Source organism: Macaca nemestrina, chromosome 3, assembly GCF_043159975.1.
Source record: "Macaca nemestrina isolate mMacNem1 chromosome 3, mMacNem.hap1, whole genome shotgun sequence".
NCBI lineage: Eukaryota > Metazoa > Chordata > Mammalia > Primates > Cercopithecidae > Macaca > Macaca nemestrina.
In genome coordinates, this window is record NC_092127.1 from 131,651,819 (window position 1) to 131,668,531 (window position 16,713).

A 16,713-nucleotide genomic window follows, 5' to 3' on the forward strand; every position below is an offset into this window, starting at 1 on the left:
TCCCACATCCCGGGTTCAATCAATTCTTCTGTCCCATCTTACCAAGCAGCTGGGATTATAGGCATGCACCACCAGGTCCGGATAATTTTGTGTTTTTAGTAGTTGGGGTTTCACTATGTTGGCCAGGCTGGTCTTGAACTCCTGACTTCAGGCAATCCTCCCAACTCGACTTCCCCAAGTGCTGGGATCACAGGTGTGAGCCACTGTGCCCAACCTAACTCATCCCTTTCACAGGCATGTTTTATTGCCTATTTTCCCCATATAGCAGTCCCACTTTCCTATTTCTTTATATACATGTTAAAATTTGTTAAACCCTCAATATTTTAGATAATATGTTATAGTTACTCTGGAAATTATACCCCCATCTTCTTTTAATTCTAATTGTTAATTTGTTTGGTGAGGAGATGGATTATTTTAATGAAGTCTTTTTCCCTTGCAGTGTTATTTCCTTGGTGTTTCTACTCAGAAAGTGCACCCTTGGGTGTTTTCACAAACCCTGGAATAACAGTGATTTTAATAGGAACACTCTTTGACTCCTTTCTGGTTTTTTTGTTTGTTTGTTTGTTTGTTTGTTTCACATGCTCAGTCTACCTCTTAAACTTTACAAATTATTGGCTGATTGATCTTTTTCTTTTGATATTGCCCTTTGGGCATAAATTACTTCATAGTCTGAACCAATAACATTTAGGCACTTTTGCAGTGATAGATTCTGAGGCATTTCAGGGTGATATGAACACAGGAAACACTGTTCTTTTCTGTCTTTTTTTCCTGATTAGTTAGCTTTCTTATGGTCTCGTTGGCATCACTCATGAAATTACCACCTACTTTAGCTGTTACCAAAAACTCTTCGTATTTTGACCACATGCTTAGGCTTGAATTTCCTACACATTTTTTCATATAAAGTGAATTGCTGTCATGAAAGCTTTAGAACTCTTTGTTTAATGGTCTCTTTCCTTGGGAGAAAGGTATCATCAACCTTTGCTCCAGAGCTAGGGGCACGGGCAGTGGCACACTTCTGTTTGTGCCACTAAGAGTAAGGTGCTAGCCTATAGTCTTGATTTGTTTCTTCTCTCATGGAATCTCCATCCTATAAATGAACTATCATAATGACTGTTTGGGACTCAGAGGTCTTAGTATGTTGTGCCTGAGTAAAAATTCTGTGCTTTGACAGTGGCTACATGAAAGAAGTGAAACTTTTTTCACCTCTCTTGCCAGAAATGTAGCCTCTGTAACACCTAGTTGAGGTGTCTCTGTGTGAAAAATTTAGGAAGCTTATTCCCTCCCAAAAAGATAATATAGCCCTCTTGCAGAAGTTTCACAGAGGGGCAGTCCAATGTTCTTGTCTCCACCGGCTTGCAGTAAAATTTCTGTCGCACTGAGGGAGGGTAGGCTAGCAAACAAGACATTTTTTAATGCCGCAAGCTCCTGCTATTTTAAACAACCCTTAGTGTGTTCCTTAAATGTTTATTTGTTTGCTGCATGTTTTGAGGGCAATTCCTAGTATATTGTTAAATTTGTTAATTAATTTTATTTTTTAAACCCTTTCTCTGTTTGCCCAGAGAATACTCACTGGCAGTACTTGCAGATGCAGCATTTACCTCGAGATAACTTTGTCACAAAATATCTAGCTTTTATTATTATTTTTTCATTCCTTTAGCATGCGAACTTTGGAAACAAACAAACAAACAAACAAAAAATTCCATTTTTAGCATTCTATTGGCAGTAGTGCTATTTCCGTTTACAAAATGTAGACATTTTCGATTGCTGAAAATGTCAAATTCTAGAAAATGTAGGATGATATTCACATTGTTCTAGAGCAGTTGTTGGCTGAAGATTAATCTGATGAATTCCATTTTTCTAAAGTAGATGATTCAGACTATTCTGATGTTAGCTCTCTTTAGAAATAACTCCAAGAAGAGTTTTTATAATGATGTTCACACTGAAAAAGAGTCAGATTTGCTTCATCCTGAAGGAGTGTATTTATGTAAAATTAAATAAATGCTGGCTGTGAGCTGCACTATTTTTTTCCTAAACTGGAAAATGGTGAGGCGATGTGGTTTCACAAAATTGCCCAGGCTGGCCTTGAACTCCTGGGCTCAAGTAATCCTGCCTCCTCAGCCTCCTGAGTAGCTGGGACTATAGGTCCATGCCACTGCAGTCAACTTCTCCTAACGTGATTAAATAGTTGTCTCTAAAAACAATTTTCACTATTTATTCTTGTTACATTTCAGAGCTGATTCATTTTATGCTACCAATCTGGAATTGGCCAGGACATGTTTTCTTCTAAAATGTCTATCTTCATATCATAAGTTTGCTCTGCCTCAGCATTCATTTTTAGACTTAATATGAGTTGTTTAAGATCTAGTCATAGCTTGTCACTTTTGGCTTTGTTAAAACTTCCCTTCCTCGTGTAGTTGTTTGAGATAGAGTCTACTTGTTTCTCATCCTAATGACCCAGAAATGCAACATATCACAGATGTAATGACCATGATATAACCTAATGATCAATACCAGAGTCATATAATAATTTTCCCCTTCTTGTGTGTTCCCTTAATCCAGCCATTCCTCTACTCCTGCAGAGAAGCCTAGGAAATAATACTCATGGTCCTTAATAAAAGTCCTCCCACAGGGGTTTCCCCTTCCACTTCCAGAGCTGGTTGAGTTCTCTGCCACTTCTGGACTTTCTGTCAGTTTCTTATCATCATCCCTAACATCAGTTAGGAACTATGAGTAATAAATTTCTTCTATTTTATGCATTTTGTTCTTCCTTTCTCATTTTAATATATTTTACCTGACTCATATATCTGAAACTCACTTCCCCACCTCCATGAGAGCTTTCCAGGATCTTGGTTTACAGCCATTCTCAAGAAAGATACTTCAATATAAAATTGGAAAGAACTCATAACAATATAAATCACAACACCTCTGAATATATTTAATAACAGAGAAATTAGAAATAAAAGTTTAATTTTATGCATCATAGAATTGCTATTTGGAAACAAATAGGACATGTTAGAAATAAGAAAAAATAAAACACTTTGTTGAAGTTATATACCTATTTGCATTTTTTAAAAAGTATTACCCAATGGGTTATAGCATGATGCCAACACATAATGCCAGGTTGCAAGGCATGGAGAATGGGAGAATGTGACATGACTATCTAATGGGTACAAATCTTCCTTTTGAAGTGAAAAAAATTACTTTGGATCTAGATAGTAGTGGTAGTGGCAAATGTGTTAAATGCCAATGAATCATACACACTAAATGGTTTAAGTGTATAATTTTGTGGTGTGAAATTCCTATATCAATTATTCTTTAAATAAACAAGTGGCTGACCGGATTTGACCAAGAAGCCATAGTTTGTCAGCCCTTGGTTTATGCTACAAATTTAATTCCCATGTGCTTGAAATAGTAAATGCTGTCATTTTTATCATTTACATTAGAAACATAGTATGTTTTGAAACTAATATATTATGCAATTATATGAACACTAAAATTATTACCGTGGAAATTTTTTAATTTAATTATAATAGTGCCAATTTTATTTTGCTGTACACACAATTGTTAGTGCTTTGCAATATTAATGATTTCATTCTTTCAGCAATCCCATGATACTGATAATGCAATGACAACCATTTCCATTTCATTGGTGAGGAAGCTGAGGCAAATAAAGTCCCCATAACTTGTCGAACCCCACGTAATTATATAGTGATTTCTAAGACTTGAATAAAGGCCATCTTGATCCAGAGTGCCAGCTCTCAACTACCATGTTATGTTGACTCTCTTACTCTGGGTGCAGATATTTTCAAAGTGTAGGTATTAGGTGGGCTCAGTTGTGTGTTCCTTCCACAGTTTCTTATTTCCTATGGTGCCTGGGTCTTTAATTATCTGAAGATCATTCACTTAACATACTTAGTGATTCGTGTTGAAAAGCTGAGAGTGCTAGTGGGCTACCAGGATTTCTTAGGCATATATTTATGTCTCTACAAAATTGTCATTTGTTATGGGGACTACAGATTGAGTTGTTGTGTAATAGTGAGAGAAAAAAAGACAAGAAAGGAAGAAACTGAAAGAGAGAAAGAGAAACAGAAAGAGAACGTGCTATGTTTCCACCAGAGCTTTGAAAGTTTAGCTGCATTATTTCCATTACATTCTTTGTGTTGAGACAGCTACAAAGTTTGCCAGACTTCAAAGGGAGGGGATATTACTTGATTGGAAAATTGTCAATGTATTTATAGTCATGTCTCAAAATAACAACAAATAAAACCTTTCGAAGAAGGCAGCAGAGGTTATTTATTTATTTATTATTTTTATTTTTTTTTTTGAGACGGAGTCTCTCTCTGTCACTCAGGCTGGAGTGCAGTGGCCACCTCGCCCGGCTAGTTTTTTGTATTTTTTTTTTAGTAGAGACGGCGGCGTTTCACCGTGTGTTAGCCAGGATGGTCTCGATCTCCTGACTTCGTGATCCACCCGTCTCGGCCTCCCAAAGTGCTGGGACCACAGGCTTGAGCCACCGCTCCCGGCCCGGCAGCAGAAGTTATTAAACTATTGTATGATTCATAAAATATTAAAAATAGTTATAGAAAAAATATTAAAATTACATGAATTTAGATTTCTACAATTATTGCAATTTTTAAACATTGTATCAGTTATTCATACATATTTTTTAAAATAGAACAAACGTCCTAAAAACAAGCTACAAGTGGATAAAATAGATGATATATGAGAAACATTATCAAGTTTTTGAATGACACTAGTGAATTAATAACATGATGTTACATTTTGGAACTTCCTGTCCTGAATTGATGTGTTTATTTCACTAATTAAATTTTAAATCTCATAATTAATACATGAAAACTTTGTGGAAAGTTAAACATTGCAGAATTGTATAGAATAGAAATTTAAATTATCATCCTTGGAATTACATGTATTTTTTGAGATTCTTTCTTCTTCATACTAGCTTACGTATATTTTATTTCATTGCAAAAACTACTTTTTTGTTTTTCTGGAAACTTCTTTTTCTGTTTAGTAATGTGATAATCAGCCTGTTATCTGCAGTGGCTACATTCAAACACTTGTTGGAGGTACATGTGTTCATTGACTGAAAGCCATTTAAGTGCTGGAGAAATTTGGTTCATTCATGTGCTTGTATGCAAGGATTTCTACATGATAAATTTCTAGATGTAAAACTTCAGTTTCAAATGGCATATTTACATTTTATTTAAGAGTGTTGGCTCAAATTATACTCCCTCAAAAATAGATTTCTCAGGTTTTTATGGGGTGCAAATCTTCTCTATGGCATTAATTTGTTGGCATTAGTTCTATTTTTATGACCATGAGTAAATTTTTAGTCTTTTATATCTTATTGGCCATTTTGAATTACTTCTTCATATTTTCATCAATTTTTTATTAGATTGTTAGTCTCTTTTCGTTGGTGATTTGTAGTTCTCACTGAACAATGGATACCAATCTTTTGTTATGTGTGTTATAAGATAGGTTTTATGTGAAATAATTCAGGTTTATAATCATGATAAAACATTAATCTTTGGCACTATATAAGTTCTGTTTGTCTTTATACCTGTATTAATTCCTGGATGATTTGTATGAAATTTTGTATAGTTTCTCTATCTCATTAATGTTTTAGTGCGTACGTGTCTATAGATTACATTATTTATCTATGTGTATACAATTATAAACATGCATATATATCTGTTTTTAATCACACCTTACCCTGGAGAATATTTTTTTGTGAGAATTAGTTAATGGTAAGACATTTAAGTGATAAAGACAAGTAGATTTCTGTCAATCTGGGCTAGTTTGATCATAAAGTGCTTCCCTGATGTGTAGATTAAAGGAGGGTTATGACTTGATTTAGCTATTTTCCACAAAATTTATAAACTTTTTAATTCTTTGTATATATTTTTTGACATGCTAAAAAGTTTATATTTCCATATTATATTCATAGGAGAGATGAATCAAAAGACTGTGGAAAATAAGAAAAAAGATACGATTATTTAAAGTATAGTTATGTGGAATAATAATAAGTATTTCAAGCTGTCTTCAAAATACAAATTGAATTTCACAACATATCTGTTAGCTAGTTAATTGATGATGTGTCTTGTTTAAAAGAAATGGGCATGTATATGTACATGCATGTTTAGCAAGATAGAAAATTCACTAAGTCCCTTTAGAGTGCAATTTCTATATGATCATAATCTAAAATTAAGGACTTAACGATTGTTATTAAAGGTCAAAAATGATAATAAAACCCATATGAAATTTAGGATGGTTTTTTCTCGTTTTATTAAGAATGATGATGGTATTTTAATGAGAATTGAATTAGATTTATAGATTTCTTTTGGCAAATGCTCATTTTCACAAAATTGATTCTACCCATCCATGAGCATGGGCTGTATTACTATTTGTTTATGTCATCTATGACTTTTTTCGCAATGTTTTGTAGTTTTCTTTGTAGAGATCTTTCACCTTCTTGGTGAGATATATTCATGAAATTTTCTATAATTTCTCTATCTCATCAATGTTTTAGTGTGTATGTGTCTATAGATTACATGATTTATCTATGTGTATAAAATTATAAATATACATATATATATATACCTGTTTTTAATCACACCTTAAGCTGGAGAATATTCTTTTGTGAGAATTGGTTAATGGTAAGACATTTAAGTGACAAAGACAAGTAGATTTCTGTCAATCTGGACTAGTTTGATCATAAAGTACTTCCCTCATATGTAGATTAAAGGAGGGTTAAAGGTAGATTAAAGGTGAGAAAAAAGTGTTTTTTCTTTTTTTTTTACAGCTATTGTGAAAATGGATGAGTTGTTATTTGATTCTCAGCTTTGAACCCAGCATAGCCAAAGCAAGACTAAGAAAAAAGAACAAATCTGGGGGCATCACATTGTAACGCCTAAGGTTCTTGCCAGCCATGCCAAAAACTGGTGGTGTGGCTGACCACGGCAAGTGAAAGAGACCTGGACTGAGAGTGAGCAGTAGGTTTTATTGAGCAGAGCAAGAGTACAAAGCTTCCACAGTGTGGAAGGGGTCATGAATGGGTAACCAGAGCTGGATTACATGATTGCCTTTTAAACTCTTTAAGGGGGGAAATATGTGCAGCAAGAAGATGTTACCAGAGCCAGAAACAAAGGCAATTAACCATTTGTAACATGTCTTAGTCTTAGAACTTGAGGAAAACCGGAATCGAAACTTAGGTTTTATCTACTTTATGACCTTGCCGTGGCATGACAAAGGAGACAGGATCTTACAAGACTTTACAAAGAATGTTTATAAGGAATTGGAATTAGGAGTGTAGATAAGGTCCACTGGTTACAGAAAAACAGGCAGTTAACATTTCTTTCACTTTAGTTTTGGGGAAGGGGGAAGGGAGAGAGGACACAGGGAAACTTACAGCAAAATTTTCATTGTTTATAGCTTTCTTGGGGAAGGAAACACATGCACAAATCCTGTAGTTAGGAATATTTTAAGCATATATCTTCAATATTATTCATCCAGGATCGAAGTAAGTCCTCATGTAGTAAATGAGTGAGTTTCACAGCTTTCTGGGTCCCTGCTTGACCCAGGAAGCCCAGCTGGCACCTCCTCTCAACATTACCCAACATATTGCAAGGCATATTCCAAGTTACCAAAACAACATGGCATCGGTATAAAAACAGGCATGGAGACCAATGAAACAGAATAGAGAATCCAGCATTAAAGACAAATACTGACAGCCAACTGATGTTTGACAAAGTAAACAATAATATAAAGTGGGGAAATGACACCTTATTCAACAAATGGGGCTAGAATAATTGGCAATCCACATGTAGGAGAATGAAACTGCATCTTCTTCTCTCACCATATAAACAATCAACTCAAGATGGATCAAATAATGAAATCTAAGACCTGAAACAATAAAAAATTATAGAAGGTAACATTTCAAAAACTCTTCTAGACATTGGGTTAGGCAAAAACCTCGTGACGAAAAATCCAAAAGCAAATGAAACTAAAACAAAGATAAATAGTTGTGATTTATTTAAACTAAAAAGCTTATGCCAGCAAAAGAAATAATCAGCTGTGTAAATAGACAACTCACAGAGTAATCAAAAATATTGATGAACTATGCATCTGACAAAGGACTGATGTCCAGAATTTACAAAGAACTAAAAAAAATCCACAAGAGAGAAATAAACCCCTTCAAAAAGTAGGTTAAGGTAAGGGTAACTAGATAAATCTTAAAAGAAGATGTATAATTGGCCAACACATACGAAAATATACTCGACTTCACTAATTATCAGTAAAATGAAAATCAAAAGCATAATGCAAAACCACTATACTCCTGCAAGAATGGCCATAATTTTAAAATCCAAAAATAATACAATGTTGGCATGGATGTGGATAAAGGGGGACACTTTTATGCTGCTGTGGGAATGCAAACTAATACAAATACTATGAAAAACCATATGAAGATTCCTATAAGAACTAAAAGTAGAAGTACCATTTGATCCAGCAATCCCACTACTGTGTATCTTCCCAGATACATAGTAGATACAAAGAAGTTTTATATGAAAAAGATCCATGAACATACACGTGTACAACAGCACTATTAGCAATTTAAAAAATATGGAACCAAACTAAATGCCCATCAACCAACCAACAGGTGGATAAAGAAAATGTGGTATACATAAATATATACACACACACACACACACACACACTCACATATACCTATGTACATACACGCACATATACATACTATATTTATACACCATGGAATACCACTAAACCATAAAAAGAAACAAAATAATGGCATTAACAGCGACTTGTATGGAGTGGGAGAGCATTATTCTAAGTGAGGTAATTCAGGAATAGAAAACTGAACATCGTAAATTCTCACTTATAAGTGGGAGCTAAGCTATGAGGATGCAAAGGCATAAGAAAAATAAAATGAGCTCTGAGGATTCAGAGGGGAGGTTGGGAGGGAGTAAGGGATACAAGACTACACATTGAGTGCAGGGTACACTGCTCACGTGATATGTGCACCCAAATATCAGAAATTACCACTAAAGAACTTATCCATCTAATCAAACACCACCTATTCCCAAATAACTATTAATATAATTTAAAATATTATAATAAAATCAACCAGATGAATATTTTTAAATATCTAGAAAAAATAGAATTGGCTCATGAAACCAAAGACGTTACAAAATAGTTCAATTTTACAGTAGGAAGAAGGTTAAGAGTTGCTGTATTTCCAATTCCACATAATTTCCACTGATAAATGACTTAAGCTCTAAAACAGTAAACATTTGGCTATAAATTTTAGGAAAAATGTGAAAATAAAGCTGCATGCATTCTAAAAGCCAAGCAATACTACTCATCTTAAAATATCCAAAGGAAGAGAGACTTTCTATATAATATAACTATGTAATAGTTTCCTTAGCAGCAGTTAAAACAATACAATCCCATTCAAAATGAAGCCAAATTATTCTGAGTATGTGCAAAACAGCACTGATACTGTCAGTGGACTTCTTAATGTTCTTGTGTTTAAGTAGAATGTGTGAAATATAGTTAAGCTGAGTAAAAATTTTCTTGTGTAAACTGTGAATTAGAACACAAATTTCAATATAAGTTCAACAAATTTCAATACAAACTCATATGGATTTATATTATTTTTTATTTTCCCGAGTGTTTTCTTCATTTCCACAAAATATTTCTAACCATTAACTGGGTGGTAAATCTCTGAAAAACAAATTTTTATTTGACAATGTACATTTTGAAAAGATTTTTATTTTTATTTTTTATTTTTCTTTTGGTCACAGGAAGAAAGAAATCTTGTATCATAACCTTTCTTGCTGGAATAAACTGAAGTAGTCTCATCTATCAGGTTTTCCAGCTTCAAATCTCAGATATAACTAATCACTTTTTCCCTTCTTTCCTTTTCTAGCAAACTTCCAGAAACAAAACAGACAACATTTCATGATGATAAATATCACAGTTGCCACACAGGCCAGCAGGAACCCAATCACATCCAAAGAGTGATACTGGAACCAGGTGAGGTCATGGGCTGCAGGCCGAAGGTGTTTAGCTCCTTTGTGGCGCATGACAAATTCAATCCAGAAGACTGCTCGATCCAGGGGCTTCACTGGTTGATCATGTTGAATTCTTGATAATTTCATAACATTCTCTTTATATCTGAAGGATAAAAAAAAAGACACCAATGCAGCAGGAACAGACGTTTACAAAACCCCTCAGACACCGAGTTAAAGAAGGAAGGGGTTTATTCATTAGGGAGCATCAGCAAGACTCCTGTCTCAAGAGCTGAGCTCTCCAAGTGAGCAATTCCTGTCCCTTCTAAGGACTCACAACTCTACAGGGGTCCATGCGAGAGGGTCATGATCAACTGAGCAAGCAGTGGGTACATGATTGGGGGCTGCATGCACCAGTAATCAGAACGGAACAGAAGAGGACAGGGATTTTTACAATGCTTTTCCATAAAATGTCTGGAATCTATAGATAATCAGTTAGGTCAGGGGTCAATCTTTAACTACCAGGCCCAGGGTGTGGCACCAGGCTGTTTGCTTGTGGATTTCATTTCTGCCTTTAGTTTTTACTTCTTCTTTCTTAGGAGGCAGAAATTCGGCATAAGACAATATGAGGAGTGGTCTTCTCCCTTACTAACACTGAAAGTAAGTTAATGTGTCTGTGCATATCAAGTTTATGAAAGGCTTTTAAAGTGCCAAATAATTCAAAGTAAATGTCACAGAATTGACATAGAATTTATGTATTTTTATTTGAGTCATCATAGAAAGTTTGGCTTTTAAATTTGATTTTTCTCATTGACAAATATTTTTAAAGTAGAAATTGAATGTTAGGTGAGAAAGTTAATTTTTTTGAAGCAGAGAAAATATGAGGCATTTTAATTTGCCTTTAATTGTTTAATTTTAAGTTTTTGTGGGTACATATTAAGTGTATATATTTATGGGGTATATGAGTTGTTTTGATACAATGTGAAATAATCAAATCATGGAAAATAGGATATTCATCCCTTAAGCATTTATCCTTTGTATTATGAACACATTACAATTACACTGTTAGTTCTCAAACAGACATATGAGAACGTGCTCAACATCATGAACCATTTTAAGTGCTGTAAGAAAGATCGTGAAAGTGCAATATGAGAATTATCATCTCTAAGTTCCTAAAAAGTAATTGTGTCATGGTGAGTGACATGCCTCATAGCTAGCCACTTTGCTTCTACATTACTCTTTTGTCTCCTACTGTTTCCCAACCTGTAGCCAGATTGACTTTTTGCAATTAAAGTCAGTTTATAGCACTCCCCTGATTAAGACTTTGGCCTGGCTTCTCATTATTTAGAGAATAAAATCCAACTCTGTTATTTGGTCTACAGAACCCTACATTATTAGACACTGGCACGTTCTTTTTCTAACACTTTCCCCCTGCACACTGTCTTCTAGATTGGCCTTCTATTTTTCTTTAAGCTCCCAAAGGTGTTCTTAGCACCTTACACATTTTTTTTTCCCTCTCTCCTGCTCTTGGAGTATTCTCTCTTGCTACAACCCAAGGCATGCTTCTCTCCCTTTCTATGGCTTCCTTCTAATGTTACTTCTAAGAGAGGCTTTTACTGACCACACTATCATGGAAACTCTAGGATTTTCTCTATTTTCTGTGCTTATTTTGCTATTTGATTCCTAGAATTTTAAAATGCATTATATATCTCATAAAATAAACATTTAAATATTAAATACAAAAGATAAATATACATACACTAAGTGAATAGTTCAAAAATGTAAGATCATCTTGAACATTATTTAGAGGTGAAGATATCTATTTACCTACTCTTCAGATCATGGTATAGGATATCACAACCTGTCTAGAATCACTCTCTTTTTCTGAACCATTTAGTCACTACTTTTGTCCTCCAATTAAGTATTAGCCTGACTTCGAATAGCATACATTATTTTTCCTTGTTTATGTAATTGAATTATATAGTATGTATTCATTAGTGTCTTTTTTTAATGTAGCAGTTGTTGGGTAATTCCTTTGCTGTGTAGTATTTTGTTGATTGATAAAGCACAGACTACGCCTTTATTTTATGATTAATACATATTTGGGTTGCTACCAATTTTTAGACACTATTGATAATTCTGTCATAAACATTCTTCTAGATGGTATTATATTTATATATTTATACATATCTCTTGGGTGTATAGTTGAGAGTAGAATTGCTGAGATAAAACTGGATGCATAATTGTGATTCACTTCTTGACTTTAAAATTTTTTGAAGTTTGTTTTTTTGATCTCTAAAATTTAAAGATATGTTAGTTATAGTTTTTATAACTTCCCTTACTTCCACTATGACTGAATCATACAGTTTCTATGACATTGAACCTTATTATATTTACTAAGTCTTGAGTTATTGCCCACCACATATCACTTCAAATAACTATTCGACATCCTCTAAGAAAATGTGTCTTCCAGTTGATATATATAATACATACATGTGTATTGTGTATGCACATATGTGCATGTGTGTGCATCATTTACATTATAAGATTACATTCATTAATGGTGTTCTTCAAATATTTTATGTCTTTACTCACTATTTGCTCTTTTTTTAAGTCTGTTTAGGTTGAGTGAAACTATTTGTATAATCACTTTTAAATCTACTAGTTTGCTTTATATATTTTTTTTCTATTTGTCCAAGCTGGTTTGTGTTTCTTTTCAATTATTTCCCATCTTCTTTAAAGGTATTTTTATTATTCATTAATCTTCTTTTTTTGTGATAAAGTATTTTTAAAGTATTCCTTTAGATGATACCCTCCTTACATAAAAGCATTATTGATAGTAGTTATAAATGCTGAATTGATGGTAGCTCGACTCGGCAAGGAATTTTGCACATTGATATCTTTGGGTGTGAAAAAATCAATTACTAAAAATTTAACTTAAAATTATATTTTTTGTGCTTCAAAGACCATCATCAAAAAGGAAAATTTAGTGCACCCAGAATAGGACAAAATATTTAAAAATTATATATCTGACATGACCCATAATATATAAATAGTTCTTAAAACTTAATAATAAGACAAATAACAAAGTTTTAAAATGTTCCAAGGATTGCAGTAGGCATGTTTTCAAAGAAGATATATGAATGATCAGTAAGCACATATAAAGATTCTCAACATCTTTAGCCATAATGAAAATGCAATCTGAGACCAGAGATTATTTTACACCCACTAAGAAGGCTGTAACAAAAAGACAGATAATTACAGGTTTGGCAAAAATATGGAGGAATTGTAACCATGTTGTACTGCTGGTGGTAGTGATGAATGAAACAAGTACTTTGGAAGACAGTTTAGCAGTTCTTCATAAACATACAGTTCCCACATGAGCCAGCAATTCCACTTGTAGTATCAACCCAAAAGAAAGGAAAACAGGTTTATGCAAAAACTTGTGTAGCAATATTCCTAGTAACCACAATTGGAAACAATCAAAAGGCCAATGAACTGAGAAGTTAACAACTAAAATATGATATATCCTTACTGAAAAATATTAAACTGCTGTAAAAAGAAATGAAGTATTAAAACATACAACAACATGAATAAAACTAACAGCATAAAAAACAACAAAAAATTAATCTAGGTGAAATGTCATTTACACAGCACCCTAAACTGTATGATTCCATTTATATGAAATTTCTCTAGAGAGAATAATCTCTAGAGAAAGAAAATAAATTAATGTTAGACTGGGGCTAAGCGGTCAGAGGAAGTGACTTCTGTGTCATTGCAGTATTTGTGCTGATATAAATATTCTAAAATTTTGTGATAGCAATGGCTTCACAGCTCTGTAAACCTAGTAAATATATTTGGATTTTATATCATAAACAGGAGGATTTTATGGTATCAAAATTAAATCTCATTTTCAAGTCCATTACAATAATGATGATAATAAAAGTTAATATTTCAGTGGGAAAATAGTCATGTTCTGAGGCATTTTAGATATCGAATTAAAATATTTATTATATTATTTAAATTATTGTTCCTTTCTACTATGGATTCATTATGTCAAAGTTTTAAGAAATGTATTTTTTATATTCACTATATCATTTTAAAAGTATTTTTGTGTAGAAAATTGTTTCACTAACTGGCTATTCATTAGATGTATGGGTCTCAAATACAATTTTTAAATAACTGATGCAAAATAAAAACAGATTTCAGATTGGTTAAATCATTTAAATTCTTTCAGAATTACTCTCTTATAAAAAGGATGAAGCTCACACTCACTATTGACAAGAGAAGCTATCTATAAATACCACCTAGTGAAAAATATTGTTCTACTCACAAAGGATCATTAATTACTGTCTTCAGGGCATTCACCAAGTCTGTACTCGACATTGTGTCGAAGTCCAATCTAACAGCTGCTCCTTTGGCTTTCATGTGAGCAATGTTATCAGGTTGATCGGCAAACAATGGAATGCCCACCATAGGGACCCCATGGTAGATTGCCTCATAGATGCCATTGGATCCACCGTGAGTTATAAAAGCTCTGGTTTTTGGATGACCTAGGATTGGATGAATTTTAGAAAACTTATTCATAGGAATAAAATGAGACACACAATGAAAGGCTCTGAAACTGACAGTGTTCTCTAAATAATACATTGAACTAATTTGCTATTACTTTTCAGACTTCAGAGAAAAAGACACGTACTTGTGCTGGGTATGTAAGTGAAGGCTGCATGGTGTGTGTGACTTCAGACTGCAAAACAATACAAGAGTTCCAGTTGGACTATTGAAAAAGTGTGATCTAGATTTTTAAAATGTGCAATAAAGAAGACAGCAAAGAGATGGGCATGATGTGAACTGCTATTTTAAGTGCAGTCACAGAGTGTGATAGGTGGGGTGTGCAAGGCAGCAGGCAGTGGGTTGGTGGTGGTGCTAGGATTCAGGAATGACAGGTCACACTTCATCATGACCTATCATCACTTTATGATTAACAATTTAATCCTTCAGAAAATACAGAATCACTGGTGATAGAAGAGCTATTATTTTTGGTGGCATTTGAAATAACCCTGCAAGAGAGGAAACAACAGGTGTAAAGTTGTAGAAATAGGAGACAGAGAGATACCTCAGGAAGTTATTGAAAAATTCTGTGAGATATATTAACACCTGAAATAAAGATTTTCGCTGATTCTGACCATAAAGAATGTGAGTGTATATCATAAAATGCCAATAATTATAGCGTATTCTTTTTCCCCTAGGACTGGTAAATAAATATAAAGAAGTTACATTTTGTTTTTCCTAAACAAATACTCAAAAAGCTTGTTTCATGATTAACTATTAACACTCTAATGTACTGTAACTAATATATCCAGTATTTGTTCACCCGAGTCTTACCTAGAAGATCATTCTGGGGTATCCACTTATAGAGCCGAGTATTGAGACCTAAGGTATCTGGTTTTTTTCCATCAAATCTCCACAGAACCTGTTACAGTGAAGAAAATATCTTATTCCATGAGTGGAATTCAAAAGTTATAGAATGTTCGAACTGTAAAAAGAGTAGGAATGAGATCAAGGGATGTTAGTAAATCAGAACTACTCAAAGACTGATGTAAACAGAATACTCACATTTAATTTTCTCAACTTTCATAATTAGTTAGGCACGTAAGGAAATCATGATTTTCCAAAATAGTACCTTAGAAAAAATCGGATTATCAATGAAAAGTTCAAGTATTTAAAAAATTGTTACACTTTTTAAAAGAAAACCTACGTGCAGCCAGTCATCATATGAAAAAAGAAAAAAAAGCTTAACATCACAGATCATTAGAGAAATGCGAATCAAAACCATGATGAGACAGCATCTCACACCAGTCAGAACATCACGATGTGGGCGAGGTTGTATAGAAAAGGCTTGCTTATACTCTGTTGGTTGGAATGTAAGTTAGTTCAAACATTGTGGAAGACAGTGGCGATTCTTCAAAAACCCAGAGGCAAAAATACCATGAAACCCAGCAATCCCATTACTGGGTATACAGCCAAAGGACTGAAAATTGTTCTTTCATAATGACCCATGCACAAGTATAGTAATTGCAGTACTATTCACAATAGCAAGGACATGGAATCACCCTAAATGCCCATTGATTATGGGCTGAATAAAGAAAATATGGTACATATACACTACTGAATATTATGCAGCCATAAAAAAAGAACAAAATTATGTATTTTGCAGGGATATGGATGGAACTGGAGACCACTATCCTTAGCAAACTAACAAAGGAATGGAAATAAAAATATGGCCTATCCTCACTTATAAGTGGAAGGTGAAAGATGACAACATGTGGACACATAGATAGGAACAACATACACTGCTATGTATTGGAGGGTGGAGGGTGGAAGGAGAACGAGGATCAGGAAAAGTAATTAACTGATATTAGCCTTGATATCTGGGTGATGAAATGATCAGTACAATAAACCCCCATGACGCAAGTTTACCTATGTAAGAAAACTGTACATGTACCCTTGAACTTAAGATAAAAGTTAAAAATAAAATTAATTTTTTTAAAAATAAAAATATTCTAAGAAATGTATAAGAAATTTTTACTATTCATTTTAATTCTAGTGTAAAACACTAACAATTTCATAATGACCTGAGTGCTTCTTTCGTTTTATGTATTTTATA

At 33.6% G+C, this 16,713-nt stretch overlaps 1 protein-coding gene across 1 annotated transcript in view; it reads right to left on the reverse strand.

Moving 5' to 3' along the window:
- Positions 1–6,998: 6,998 nt before the first annotated feature.
- Positions 6,999–16,713, reverse strand: part of LOC105463619 (UDP-glucuronosyltransferase 2B18) — a 30,671-nt gene continuing 20,956 nt past the window's right edge. The window contains exons 4-6 of the mRNA XM_071093464.1: positions 15,432–15,519; positions 14,380–14,599; positions 6,999–10,212 (exon numbers count right to left, since the gene is read on the reverse strand). Coding sequence (XP_070949565.1) covers positions 9,933–10,212; positions 14,380–14,599; positions 15,432–15,519 — 588 coding nt within the window. The 3' untranslated portion in view covers positions 6,999–9,932. The remainder of the gene's footprint in view (positions 10,213–14,379; positions 14,600–15,431; positions 15,520–16,713) is intronic.